Here is a 14,516-nt window from a genome sequence, read left to right as displayed (position 1 = left end):
AAGAGTGAAAACCCTACCTTACTCCCAGCTAATTGATTATAGCTTGTCTTCATAAACAGATTGACCTGCTCCTTACCCAGAAAAGCATCCTCTGGCTGTGCAGGCCTGAGTCAGAGAGAGCCCCACCCAAGCAGTAGACAGGCAGGGGGAACTGAGAGCAGGTGCAGAGTTGAGAACAAACAGGGGTTCACATTAGTGCAGGCATATGACTCAGCAGAGATTTACAGGCCTTGGAGGCGGGCGTGGCCCTGAGCCCAGGGTAAGTTGTTTTGGGCTATTTCCTATTCTACCCTGTGGTTAGGTTGCTCTTCATCAGCTTGTAAGTCATGGAAACCATACCCCATAAGCCATTTAGTGACCTGTTTCTTTGGGCAGGTGATCCCAACCAGCCACAGGGCCATCTTTCTCTTTTTGGCTGGGGCTTTGGGAACTGTGCTTCCTAGTTCAGGACTGTGGTTTGAAATGAAATCTCATTCCCACATCATACTTTTCCCTCCATAAAAAAAAAAAACAAAGGATTAATGTGTGTCTGGGGCTTCCTTTGGCCCACCTGCTCTTCCAGGTGTCACCTTAGCTTGATGATTTTTATCCAAAGATCCTTATGAAAGGAGCTTGTACTTTATGCTCATCCTCTTCCATCCTCTTACCAACTTTTTTCTCCAGATTTACTAGCCTCATCTTTGCTTTCTAATTCAAGAAAGCTTACCACCGTCCTCACACTTCCACATTGGGATGAAGAGCTGATTAATTCTATATCAGCTCTTCATCCCAATTATGAGGATTTGTAATGAGCTCCAAGAGACAATTTATTTCTCTTCATATTGCTTGAATGCTGTTTTGTTTTAGTTTTTTTTTTCTTCTGGTTATTAAGTTAAACATGTTCATTTTAAAAATTCAAACATCATAGAAATACAGAGTATAGAGAGGAAAACCCTTCACAAAAGTATTTCTGCCTTCCTTAAAAATACTTACCAGTTTGGTGACATTCCTCCAGATATTTTTCTATACTTATTCTAGCATGGGAACTGACCATTCCAAACATGTTTAATGTGCTTTTTTACTTAATAATATGCCTCAGACATCATTCCACTAACGTACCTGATTTTTTAACAGCCTCTAGCATGTAGGCGTATGGACAGTAATTTAAATAAATTTTTTGGTGTCTTTTTTTTTAGGATGACAGTGTTATAGTGAATATCTTTCTGTGTATATCTTTGTGCATTTATAGTAGTATTTCTCAAAGAAAAATTCTTAAGAATTGCTGGTTAAAAGGGCTAAATTATGAGAGCTATTTTCAGAGTTCACTCTTAAAAATGCTACAAATCACATCTCTACCAACTATATGTGGGAGGGCTTGTTTGGCCATACCATCATCAACAGTGGGTATTAGCAACACTGGGTATTTTAGTTCTCATTAGTCTGACAGGTAAAAAAATCAGATCTCATATTTATTCATTTTTGTTGTTTTGCTTTGTTTTCATTTTTTGCTTTTAGTTAAATTGAGCATGTTTTCAAATGGTTATTGTCTACTTCCACTGAGCATTACAAAGCATTTTTCAGGTTAAGATTTAAGTTTACCTGGGATCAGTTTCATGAGAAGGTGTTGATTGTTTTCACACATCAGAGTAAGAGATTTCTTGTGTCTGTTCTCCACAGCAAACAGCGGCATAACAAGCTCTGGAGATCTCATTCAGATAGCGACCTCTCAGATCACCATGAACCCATCTGCAAACCAGGGCTGGAGCTCAGCAAGAAGGAGGTCACCACCTCAGCAGACCAGATTGCCGAGGTGAAGGCCATGGAGAATCACCCACCCACACCTCCTGTCTTCGTGGAACATGTTGTCCCACAAGATGAAAATCAGAAAAGGCTGTGTACCAAAGAAAGAATGATCTGCTTGGAGTTTACTTCTAGAGAATTTCGTGCCGGACAAATTGAAGATGAATTAAACCTAAATGATATCAATGGATGCACATCAGGGTGTTGTCTCAATGAATCAAAATTTCCTCTTGACAACTGCCATGCATCTAAAGCCTTAATCCAACCTGGGCAGGCCCCAGAAGTGGCCAATAAGTTCCCAGACTTAACAGTCGAAGATTTGGAGACAGATGCACTGAAAGCAGACATGAACGTCCATTTACTGCCTATGGAAGAGTTGACATCTCGCCTGAAAGACCTCCCCATGTCCCCTGACCCTGAATCACCAAGCCCCCAACCCAGTTGCCAGACTGAAGTCTCAGATTTCAGTACAGATCGCATTGATTTTTTTAGCGCCCTAGAGAAATTTGTAGAGCTTTCTCAAGAAACCCGGTCACGATCTTTTTCCCACTCAAGGATGGAGGAACTGGGAGGAGGAAGGAATGAGAGCTATCGATTGTCAGTGATAGAAGTAGCCCCTTCTGAAGTGACAGCTGATGATCAGAGAAGCAGCTCTTTGAGTAATACTACTCATGCGTCTGAAGAATCTTCAATGGATGAGGAACAGTCAAAGGTAAAATCTATCATTATAGTTCTCCACCTAACGAAGTTCTCTTCGAAGACAGAATGTTTGGGATTCTGCTATGTTCGTGTTATTTTCAATGTTGCTAAAGATTTAGAAAGGCAACATGAGAGAGTCTGGCTGAGACTTTCCTTGAAAACTTAGAGGTTAATTTTTTTTTAATCAGTTGGCTTTAGAGGTATTTATCTTTCCAGGTTTTTGGTGTCATTGGAAGCACTTCTGAAGGGACAAGGGAAAAAAGGGATTAGCCAAAAAAAATGCCCTGGCTGAAAAAGGAGAGGTCCCCTACTTGGAACTCTGCAGTTCAGATCAAATCTCACCAGTAATGAAATGCCAGGGACTCATACGCTGCCTCAGTGAGACTTGTGTCTCTCTGAGAAGATGGATTTGTTTGGAAAATTCTTTTTGTCTCAGAAAATTCAGACTAGACATGTAAATAGTTGTTGGAGTAGCACCTGATTCCCGTGCCAAGTTCTTGCTCTTAATAAAGTTTTGAATTGTTCCTCATCTCAGACCTTGTAGTATTCAAGAATTGAGGGCTGGTTTAGGGGAATGATTTGAGAGTGGACAAAATCCCAAGATTCTTCTCAGTGGCATATGGAACTCTTTTTAGTCATCTCAGACCAAGGAAAGAATTATTGTATATCATAATTTCTAAGACTCACACTCATTCCCATTTTGACATTTCCAAAATCGGGATGCATTTTAATCAATATAATTGTCAGTATAATACAGTAGTTGGGAAGTCAGTGGTGACAGATTTACTCTAACACACCAGACCTCACTTACTGAATTCGGTGGAGCTGAGCAGATTCTTAATGTCTCAGGATGTCTCTCCGCTTATATTTACCATCTTGTTCATTACTCATCCTTCCTCTCTCTTCTCAACTACCCCAGGGTAGTCATTGCCTCTGCTTCTGTCTTCTCCTCTCCCAAAGGCTATGCCTCTGTTTCATTTCTGCTGGGAAATATGAATGCTTGAGCTCTCCTTTAGACCATTTGGTGTAGCAGCTCTGACAAAAATAGCTTTTTTGCAAAATCCCTGGTCATATGAGCACTCCCTCCACAGCCTGTGCACACACTGGACCCGCTGTGGCTTCTCTCCCAGTCTTGGCAAGTTTGCCTCTGCCTGATGTCCCAGCAGATTTCTCCCAAAGGCATAACTGACCTTGTTGGTTTATTGTACTAGCTCTGACTCTCTTTTGAAGGGGAAAGACCAGAAAAATTCCTGGGGAAACATTGTACTTCGAAGGCTCATAAAAATGTTAACAAAGTAGATTGATGGTCGTAATGATGTCATTTTAAGAAGTGTCCAAGGGCCGTTGTCAGATTTTGAAATTCTTTTTTTTTTTTACAATAGGACTTGATTTTGCATTGGCCAGTTTCCTTTGGCCTTGTCCTACGTCCACCTGGGAATTTATAACTGGTAGAACAGTAAAATGTCAGAGTCACAGTTTCTAAGTTCACTCAGGCACATGGCTGCATAAGCCAAATAAACCTTTCCCAGAAGGAACCCTGTGAAACTTGGGAATTGTGTGATCGGATACACAGTGGCCTTACATGCTGGGGTGCTGCTGCTAGGCGAGGAAGTGGGAGGACATGGATGAAGGTTGGCAAGACAGGGAGAGAAGAGAGCAGAGATTCTCCAAATCAGACATCAGATGATAGCCTCATCCATCTTTCCCTGTCTAACACTGGGCATACTGAAGGTGGCCACTGAGCCCTTGAATGGAACTCTTCTCTCAGACTAGGTTAGAATTTAACTAAAAGTTGATAGGCCAAAGAGGAAAGGTTTCATTTACCCGAGTATGGCCTAAATTCTGAAGGCTCATGGTCTTAGAAAAATTAGGAACCTCCAAGGCTATTTGCTGTTTATTTTTGGAGCAAGATATTAGATTGGAATCCTGTTGGAGTAAACGGAACAGAAAGTTCAGTAGACAGTGATACAACCTGTAGCCAATTTTGTATCTCTGTGTTTGATTAATCTGTTTTTTTCTTGTGTGACAAAGCAGATGGTCAGAGTACAGTCCTAGGCAGAGGACAGCACTCCATGATTTGTGTCCTCATAGCCAGAAGGTTCTCCCGGATCAGAGGATTAGTAAGCAAAAAATCTGGCATTTTCAATTAGACTATAATTCACCAAAACCATCTCATTATTTTCTCTTCTTAGGCAATCTCAGAACTGGTCAGCCCAGACATCTTCATGCAGTCTCACTCAGAAAATGCAATTTCAGTCAAAGAAATCGTCACTGAGATTGAATCTATCAGTCAAGGAGTTGGACAGATTCAATTGAAAGACATTCTGTCCAACCCATGCCATACACCAAAGAAGAACACCATCCATGAGATGACCCTTGAGAGGGCCCAGGCCCCAGGGAACAGACCTGGAGATACGGAGCAGAATGAAGGTTCCTGCACAGCCCAGCCTGAACTAGCCAAAGACTTGGGGAAGTGGGATCCAGAAGGCTGCCTAACCACACACTTATTCACAATGGACTTGGAAGAAGAGGAACCAACTGAGGGAGAGCAAGAGCTCTGGGGCCCAGGGATGCACCCAGGTGCCAAGTGGTGCCCTGGGTCCGTGAGGCGAGCCACGTTGGAGTTTGAGGAGCGCCTGCGGCAGGAGCAAGAGCACCATGGTGCTACCCCTACTTGTACCTCATTGTCCACTCGCAAGAATTCCAAGAAAGATTCCTCTGTGACAGAACCAGCACCAAAAGGGAAGAGTGATGAAGCCACCCTAGAACATTCATTTGTCGCCAAGGAAGCAGAGATGAACAAGAGCAAAGGGAAATGCAGTGGGTCTGAGGCTGGCTCACTACCCCATTGCGAGCAAGATGCCATTGTTCCAGCACCCGAACTGCTGGAGTTTCACCCCTTGCCAGCTTCTCAGCAGTGCCCAGGGTCAGATACCAGAACAAAGCAGGAAGGAGTCCTGAAAGTGCAGAGGACTATGGTTTCATGCCAGAGAGCTGAGACACAGGCATTTCCTCTTCCCCTTCCCAAGAAGATAGAAATCATTGAGTATACCCACACAGTTACATCACCTGATCACACTGGGCCAGGGGGTGGAATAGCCACCAGTGAAAAGAGTGGGGAACAAGGCCTGAGGAAAGTGAAAGTGGAGAAGTCCATCACTGTCCTCTGTGCACTGGATGAAAATCTAAACAGGACACTGGGCCCCGACCAGGTTTCTCTGCACCCCGAAGTGCTACCTCTGCCTCATTCTTCATCTGAGCACGACAGGCCCACTGATCCAGCCTCCACCATGAGCAGCCCTGCAGGCTGGGGCAATAGCCCATCAACAGCCCAGGACACAGCAGCGCCTTTTGTCAGTCACACAATTCACGTACCGTCTGCCAGCTTGGATTACCTGAATCCCCAGACTGTGGTTCACCTAGAAGGCTTCACGGAGCAAAGCAGCACCACAGACAGCGAGCCCTCTGCGGAGCAGGGGAGCTGGGAAGAAAATCAGGAGGGCCCCCTCTCCAGTGGCAATGAAGTGCCATATAAGGGCTCCCCATTAAGTAGTGAAGACCTAAGTTTAATTAGCAAACTAGGTGACAACATTGGGAAATTACAAAAAGCACTGGACCCATCACCTGTAGCCTGTAGACTCCCACATAGCTCTAGTAGTGACAATATAAAGGGTCTCAGCCACAGCCCCAGTGTGGTGAAGGAGCGCTCTAAGGAAATTGAGTCTCGAGCAATTTGCCAGTTAGGGCTCACCAAACCATCCCAAATGAGGCGTTCAGCTTCCCTCACCAAGTTAGGTTACTTGGACCTCTGTAAAGACTGTTTACTGCAGACGGAGCCTGTCTGCTCTGAGTCCCCTCATCTCAAACTGCTTCAGCCCTTCATCAAAACAGACTCAGGCATGCATACCATGGAGGCCCAGGGGCCCCCAGGAAACCCAGATGCCCCCCAGAACCCAGAACCCACCAAGTATTTTATAGAGCAACTTAAAACAACAGAGTGTGTCGTGCAGAGCAAGCCAGTGGAGAGGCCCCTTGTACAGTATGCCAAAGAATTTGGTTACAGTCAGCAGTGTTTGCTCCCCAAGGCAGGACCTGAATTGACTAGTTCTGAAGGCCTTCCTTTGCTACAGACCCAGGGGCCACAGTGTGCAGGCCCAGCTCCAGGGCTGGCTTTGGCTCCCCGTCAGCAGCACAGCAGAACTCACCCTCTTAGGAGACTGAAAAAAGCAAATGATAAAAAACGGACAACCAACCCCTTCTATAATACCATGTGATTCTGAGCCTACACATGTGACTTTCTAAAAGAAATGTTTGTAAAAGGGGCAGGTGTAATACGTAAGGAACATGCACTTTATTGGTTAATTTTATAATATTTTGGTCATTTTACTGTTCCTGGCGCATGCAGGGTTTGGGGTTTTATTTCTCTGTGTGTGTAAAAGAGAGATTTGGATGGCAAGACCATTTTATCATTTTTTATTTTTAGAAAATTCAAACCTCAAAAACTCATTTTTAAAGAACACCTTTATGAAAGGCAAATTGCTGTTTTTCAATCAACTGCCACCTGCTCCTCATTTTGCCCTCTGAGAAAAGGCATACTTGCTTGATTAAGAAAGGAAGCAGATGGGGACAGTGGAGACGAAGCCGGAAATTGGAAATGCTCCCCCGGGCCTGTGTGTCTGACGGTTTGCTCTCCAGACCTGATGCATCAGATGGGCTGAAGGGCAGCCTGACATCAGCGTGCTCTCAGCTGTGACCCCCAGCCCCAGCCCATTGGAGTTCCTGAAGTGGGAAGGTTCTGCTTTGCTTTCAAAGAGGGTCTTCCAGAAGTAATTTCTTCTATTCTGGAGCGGATCATTACAGAAAAGCATGGTAATGGCTGGCTTTGTAAACTTACCAAGCAAATAGTTCTTTTTATTAAATTGAAAATGAACCCCAAATGAAATTCGAGAAGTCCTCTGTAGAGTAAGCATAAGAAGGAGGAGGTGAAGTAGAGGGAAAAGAGGCTGCTGTCCACTATCTTCAGGGTCCCTGGGCTCCACACAGGTGGTCATCCAGCCCCTCCTTGCCAGGAAATGTGCTCTGCAGCATCCTTCCAACTCATACATAGGGACAGGTTTGAAAAACAGCAATTGAAAGTCAATGTGTTCTTGTAAAATGAATACATATGTAGGGTTTTAACCCTTTCATTACTTGAATAATTCTGTGGGCCTTCTAAGTTTAATGGCCATATTTTTTTCAATTTATTTTCTTCCCTCATGCTGTTTCTCCCAGTGCTGCCTTTTTTTTTTTAATTTCATAGATGATATTTGAAATGTTACATTACATGCGTATAACCTCCATTGAATGCAAAGTTTTCTTTTTGATATTATCACTGTTAACACTTGATGTAAGTTTTTTTTCCCTTTATTTTTCCTGGAAGATTTGTCATTTCTCTAGTTTATACACAGTATTTATGTAGATAATGTCACTTTCTTACAATGTTTTGTTGTTGATGTTGTAGGGTCTTTTTGATTAATTCTTTTTAAGAAAAAGTAAAGCTGCAACTGGAAAATACACCACAGAAATAAAACTGATAGGTGTTGGTAGGAATCTGCAGAGTATATTGACAGTGTTTTTAATTGTTTAAATGGAGACTTCTAATTGCCAGCTCCTGCCAAATTATGCGTTAGTAACTTCCTCCTCAGAGAAACCCCTAAAGGTTCCCATTAGATCACAGTTTGACTGAAGGCTGGTTCCTCTTTGAGACTGAAATCTCAGAATGTTGTTTGCCAGTAGCTGAAGCGCAGCCAGGGAGGAAGTGCATGTGAGTGTTGCTGCCCAGGATGGACGTTCCTAATGAGTTAGGCTGAAGGGGTGGGGGAAAGCCTCAGCCAAGGGCAGGCACCTTAATGACTCCATTGGGATGCTGTTGCTTTGCTGCTGTTGTGGAGATCCTCAACATAGGAGCACCTGCCATGAGTTTAATTCAGCTTCTTACAGAAAATGTATTTAGGCTGGAATGAAACACCCTTTGCAGCTCATCAAAACTGAAGAGGTTTGCAGATTTGCTCCCTGTTTGCTTTGGTTGATGTCCACATTGCTGAAAGACTGACCAAGTACAGACTTGAGGTTTAGGTTTTTGGTTTATTACAGCACCGAGAGGAAAAGACAAATGTACAGACTGTCAAAGTGATGTCAGAGGCCAGTATCTGGTGGGAGCAGGTAGTAGGATGACCCAAAGGAGAGGGAAAAGGTGGACTGATCCCACCCGTAATTGCTTGAGGAGTGTGAATCCAGTTGCCTTGTGGAAGCTGTGGTTGAGTCTGACATCACTGCTAGGAGGCAGATTGGACAGAAACCTCCTACTATAAGAGTCTTTATGGTATAATAATTATACGTATCTGTCCCTAATAGATTCCCTAAATGTTTAAATGTATCATCCACACAGCTTTGTGATTCTGGTATATTTAATGTGTTGTAAAGTGTTTTGTTGGGTGGCATATATCAGTATGAGGAGGCTTGCAAGACGGGGTTATGAATTTCCAGGTTCATCGATCTAAACTGCTCTGTCTTGAGGAAATTCCACCACCACTATGATGGGGGAAGGACAGGAAATTGTGGTAGGGGTAGGGAGAAAAGGATTTGCATGGAGATTAAGTACAAGCAGGATAGTTAAGATTGTGCTGTTCTCACCCTGCCACTGTGTTTAATGTTTACTCTCAGTGCATTAAATAACAACAAAGATGGGGAGAAACCCTCTAATGTGAAGAAAAACAAAGAGAGTAGAGAAAATTTTCTTGCTCTGCCTTTTTTAAAAATTATTATTTTAATCATTTAATTTACCTGCCTAAAGAAACATCCTCTACACTGGGTCTGTAGTTCAGCCATGTCATGGGATTTTGCCAGCCCGCTCCAACTCCCACAACCAAGTGTTCTTGTGTTATTTACATAGCTGAGCGATGTCCAGGGGAAGAACACGTTGAGCTATCAAGGACTTTTCAGACTTCTCTTCAAACTTTTTTATAATCTCAGTTGGCCTGTTTCCCTTTTCTGTTCATGGAAAACTCAGCCCTAGGTCTGGTAGAGAGATGCATAGCAAAAGTCTTGACCTCTTCCTTGGTGCCTCTATTTTGAAACCACCACAGTCTGACTAACTCTCAGTTACTCTGGAGGAGAGATGGGGGTGGTGGGGGGGAATTAGGGAGAGAGAGAGTGAGAGAGTAAGAGAGTGAGAGTCTGTGAGTCTGTGATCTCAGTTACTCTGGAGGAGAGATGGGGGTGGTGGGAGGGAATTAGGGAGAGAGAGAGAGAGAGTGTGAGTGAGTGAGTGAGTGAGTGTGTGTGTGTGTGTGTGTGTGTGTGTAAAAAGTAATATTCTGGTACATGAGGTTAAAGCCCCAGAGAGTACACAGGCTTTGAGCTGTAATCTGGCTGGTTACCTGGTCAGTAGGAAGGAGAGAAACCCCAACCCTTGATTTTAGAAACACTTAGGAGTAGTGTATACTATAGTAGACATGTAGTACTGTAGTGTTGTAATATTCATCACTCCTCATTTTGATTGCCTTTCAGATTCTGAATGGGATCATTCTAGCATCTCAGCCTCTTCCGGCTGTTTATCTAGCATTATCCTGGTTCTGTACCTTTATCCCGGCTGTATTTCCTGTTTCTCATTTTGGGAATTACCAAGAGCTTCAAGGACAGCCTGAGGATGACAGCCTAGGCTCTGAGGTTTCCTCCTGCTAAAGGGCCCAGACAGATGCTGTTGGGTAGACCTGAAGCTTTTGAGACGTGGCAGCTCACAGAAGTCTTCACCTATTCCATCTGAGGATTTTAGTTCTGAAGTGATCTAGGCATATTTGGTAAAGAAAGATGTTTTTGTGGGAGTTTTGTTTGTGTTTTAAGAGCATTATGCAAAAGGAGTCACTTTTAAGGGCATTTTTAAATTTTTAAATAAAGCCATTATTTGGCTTTTTTGGACAACTGTTTGTGGATACCTTGTTTACATTGTGTGGGTATTAAAATGTGTATCATCTTGACAGCAGCTCAATCTCCTCTAGGCAGCCAGACCTGGCTGTCCTAGGAGTCCTCACACAGAGCCAGCCTATAATGGTCAGCCCTCATGGGAAAGTGGGGGAAACCTGGAGCTGACTTCATCTGTGTCCTGTACTCCCATCCAACACCCTGTATGGAAATAGTCATTTCCTCAGTGATTGTGTGTCTTATAGTGATGGTTGTAATGGTGAATGGCTAATGTTGTTTTTGTTTAATTTTGTTTTGCTTTTTGATGGTAGATGAGATGACATTTTAGCTCCTTCAGCACCAATCCAACTTAATAGGATCTTGGACTTCGTTTTCCCTTCCAAACTAAAAAAAACAAGGCATGTTTTAGGCATAAATGTATTTGCTGCCTCACCTCATCCAACCCCTGTATTAGGAAAAAGCCTGCCCCCAAAGCAGGAAGCTGCACACTCCTAACCTTCTCCCAGGGATTGGGGTCCCTTGATGCCATGGAGAGCTATTGCAAGGTGCTTCTGTACTTTTTTAGCTTGGAAGTGGAGGGTGACTAGGCCTGGCTCCTGCTATGAAAAGAGAACCAGCCTCATTTTCTCAGTGCCCAGAGATCTAGGACAGGATTTCTAAACTGGAATCACCCCTCATGGGCTTGAAGATGCCACAAGGGGTATATGACTAGCGCTGCCATCTGTGTGTCCTCATCATGACACTGGTGCAGCATCCTATATACACATGCAGAGCTAATACCCAGGGCTTAACTTGAGCTGATGTCCCAATCTGAAAACTGGGTAACTGGCCCTGAAATGTTTCCTAATCAGTAAGCCCACAGGGAATTGTTTGGTTTTTATATTTTATTGGATTTTGGTTTGCTTGGTATAGGTTAAGGTGCCTTTTTTTTTTTTTTTTTAACATTATTTTGTAGGATTTGTTATAAATGTGGAAAACAAGTCCAAAAGACTGTCCCATTGACTGTTACCTTTGCCCCTGGCCACCCCAAACTTTTATGCTTACATTTTATTAAATAAAGCAGGTGCTCCCTGGAATCTCTGGGACCTTTTAGAGGCATTTGAAGCAGAATATAAAGAGTGGTCTCATCTCCTTCCTTAATCTTCCTGGTGGTTGGGATGTTCCACTTGTATCATAGGTTTTTTTATTACTGATGTGCTCCGCTGTTTTTAAATGTGAACTTGTGCGCAAATGTGCAGATTCAATGTTCTTGTTACAGACTGAATAAATTTTTATTTTGAAGATGAAACGTGTACTTGATCAGGTGCAAAAAAGGGGGTGGGTGCTGGAGAAGGTAGAGGGATTAGAAGAGAACACTGATGATAAAGCAATTCTCATTGATTTCCGTCAAGCACACCCTTAAGAGATAGCTGAGTTCTGGGGGGAAAAAAAGTGTAACTTTTTATCTCCTACAAAATAAAGATGGGAAATAGGCTCACTAAAGATTATATCAGATGATGTGGCTCCAATCAAGTGACCAAGCTGGGAATTTGCTTGGTCAAAGAGGCACTTGCCAAAGCCACCACCTGAATGTTAGGAGAATAAATAAGCATAGGGGCCAAAATTCCTCTGCCATCTGCAGTGCAGAGTGCTCCTAGACAGCTGCAGTGACCTGTCCCAGCAGGTACTGGATTTCTTAGGTGAGTGACCTCTCTGAACATTGGTAAGAGACCTCACAAGTTCAGCACGAGACACAACTCACTCAAAGATTTCTAGAAATGGTGCACAACTTTCCAAAGTAAAAGCTTTTAACTCTCCTACCATTAGAAGAGAAGCATTTGATGTCAGTGTTGGAGGAAGGGAAATAGGGCCAAAGGGCAGTTCTCTGAAACAGTCTGGGAGTAGAAGGAAAGGTTCCCCCACCTCCCATCCCTCCACAGACTCATCAGGAGATATTTAGTGGTACCATTCACCACATACAAGGCAGCACTATTATATGGGAAAAGCTCATTTTCCAGTTGCCAAATTTCTGACAAAATAATTGGTTGCCAGAGAAAACACTGCCTCGAACTAAAGTTGTTATCCTGCTTCATTCTGAATCATCCATATCAAATGAGAGGGGCACACTACTGGTCTCTGGCTGCACGATGGTCTCAGAGTGCATGATGGTGAAGGGAAGATCATTTCACAAAATATTCTAGGGGTGCCCAGAGTCCCTGACCAATCTAAAGTTTAGTCTTGGCTTTCTAGCCAAAGAAAATGGACCAAATCATGTCTAAGTTGCCAGGTCACCTCTTCCAAAAATTGGCTTTATGAAAGATGAAATTCATGCCTGTCTACCGCTTATTGCAGTTCAGAGCCCAACTAAAAGTTCAAATGGATATCAGGAAGGGAAAGCACCAAGCCCAGATGACTTCTTCCTCTGATTGGTTCTTTGTGCCTTGGCTCTGCCCACCCACAGTTCTGCCAGGCCTTAGCAGCCAGAAGAAGGCTAGAGAGCTGGGCTGAGCCATGCCAAGTCCAAGCAATACCTTTGAATCCTAGCTCCTGTACCTGGAGAGTACCCGCCCTTTTCCCAGATGATGGAACTGAAGGCAAGATGGATTGAAAGATACCTGCTTCCCAGTCTCAGACTCTTCCCTTTAGAATGGTGTGCCTAGCTCTCTTTAAAGAGGAGGGGAAGGGAAAGAAAAGATGCTGTTTCAGGGTAGGAGGCAGCATGTCAAATTCCTTCTCTGCCAACAAGTGGCGCAGAATTGGAAAGAACCTGACCCAGCCCTCTTCTTTTGACAGCTCAGAGCTGCATAAACAGGATGATTGAGCCAGGGCTGGAACCCCTGTTTTCTCATTAGCCCAGGCTTCCTTTCCTCTATGCCGCAAAGTGAAAGAAACTCTCAGTATCAGCACTTGTGGGATAAAATGTCACTGTCCTTCAAGAAGAGGCAGAAATGCATGGTGCTGAAAAACAGACCCAGACACCAGATCACTTGGGTAAGAATTTCAGCTGTACCAACTACCAGTAGAGTGATGGGTGAACTACTCAACCTCTTGTGCTTCAGTTGCCTCATCTGTAAAATAGGGATACTAATAATACCCATCTCAAAAGGCTGTTATCAGAATGCAATTAATATGCGTAAAGCCCTTAGGACAGTGCTTGGCACATAAGTATGAGCTGTTGTTCCTAAGGAGCAACTGAATCACTCATTCTTTTCCTCCTAATCATGAGCCTGGAATCCTTAGGTAGAAGATCTATCCTTATGGCCCCCCATGCCATGAATTATTTCTGGAGCACCTGTAACAGCTTCTGATTCTGTTCCCCTATAAGCCACTGCATACTGGGACTCTTCCTGAGAAAGCTTTGTGGGTGAGTGCTTTCCAGGTTCTCACCACCTTTCCTCCCCTTTACCCCAGTGCTGATCCCTGCCCTCCAGAAAGCTGTGTTCCATTGATTCCCGGCTATGCCCTGGAGAGTGAGAAGTAGTAACTGGCCCGATGCTGCCCTCCAAGGCCTTATGATCCAAAGGAAGAGATCCAGGCAGGGATGGATGCTGAGTAGACTGCAGCTACAGGGACGAGTTGTTCTTCGTTGGCTGTATTTTGATCCGATTTCTTTTCATCTCAACTTTGGTCAGTACTCAGAGCGGTGGTTCCTGAGGGAGGTGGGAAGAGGCGGGGTCTTCCCTGAAACAGAATCGGGCACCAATTCAAACAGGGCCCAGAATACCTTAGGGGTCGGGCTGGGCGTCTAAAATTTGGCCAAAGACCTATACCAGAGGGTCAAGGTGGGTTCACTTTTCTCCCCCAGCGCATCTTCCGTGACCTCTCCCCAAGGGGGTCTGGAAATGCTTTTTCCAGCCCGGTGGGAAGAGGCGGGGTCTTCCCTGAAACAGAATCGGGCACCAATTCAAACAGGGCCCAGAATACCTTAGGGGTCGGGCTGGGCGTCTAAAATTTGGCCAAAGACCTATACCAGAGGGTCAAGGTGGGTTCACTTTTCTCCCCCAGCGCATCTTCCGTGACCTCTCCCCAAGGGGGTCTGGAAATGCTTTTTCCAGCCCTGGCCCAGCCTGCTGGGTTGAGCTAAATTGGGGTGCGATTAC

The 14,516-nt window shown here is 44.1% G+C and overlaps 1 protein-coding gene across 4 annotated transcripts in view; it reads left to right on the top strand.

Moving 5' to 3' along the window:
• The window catches only part of SSH2 (slingshot protein phosphatase 2), a 102,327-nt gene extending 90,602 nt beyond the window's left edge, over positions 1-11,725 (top strand). For 3 of the 4 annotated variants that reach the window (XM_006925034.3, XM_006925033.3, XM_025041568.1), the window contains 2 exons: positions 1,657-2,491; positions 4,671-9,701. In XM_006925034.3, coding sequence (XP_006925096.1) covers positions 1,657-2,491; positions 4,671-6,752 — 2,917 coding nt within the window. In that variant the 3' untranslated portion in view covers positions 6,753-9,701. Of the gene's footprint in view, positions 1-1,656; positions 2,492-4,670; positions 9,702-10,026 lie in introns of those variants that run through there. The other variant, XR_001518052.2, reaches the window with a different exon arrangement.
• Positions 11,726-14,516: the final 2,791 nt, after the last annotated feature.

Source organism: Pteropus alecto, unplaced genomic scaffold, assembly GCF_000325575.1.
Source record: "Pteropus alecto unplaced genomic scaffold, ASM32557v1 scaffold98, whole genome shotgun sequence".
NCBI lineage: Eukaryota > Metazoa > Chordata > Mammalia > Chiroptera > Pteropodidae > Pteropus > Pteropus alecto.
Note: the sequence above shows the minus strand (reverse complement) of the source record. Positions and strands in the feature narration are given on the sequence as shown.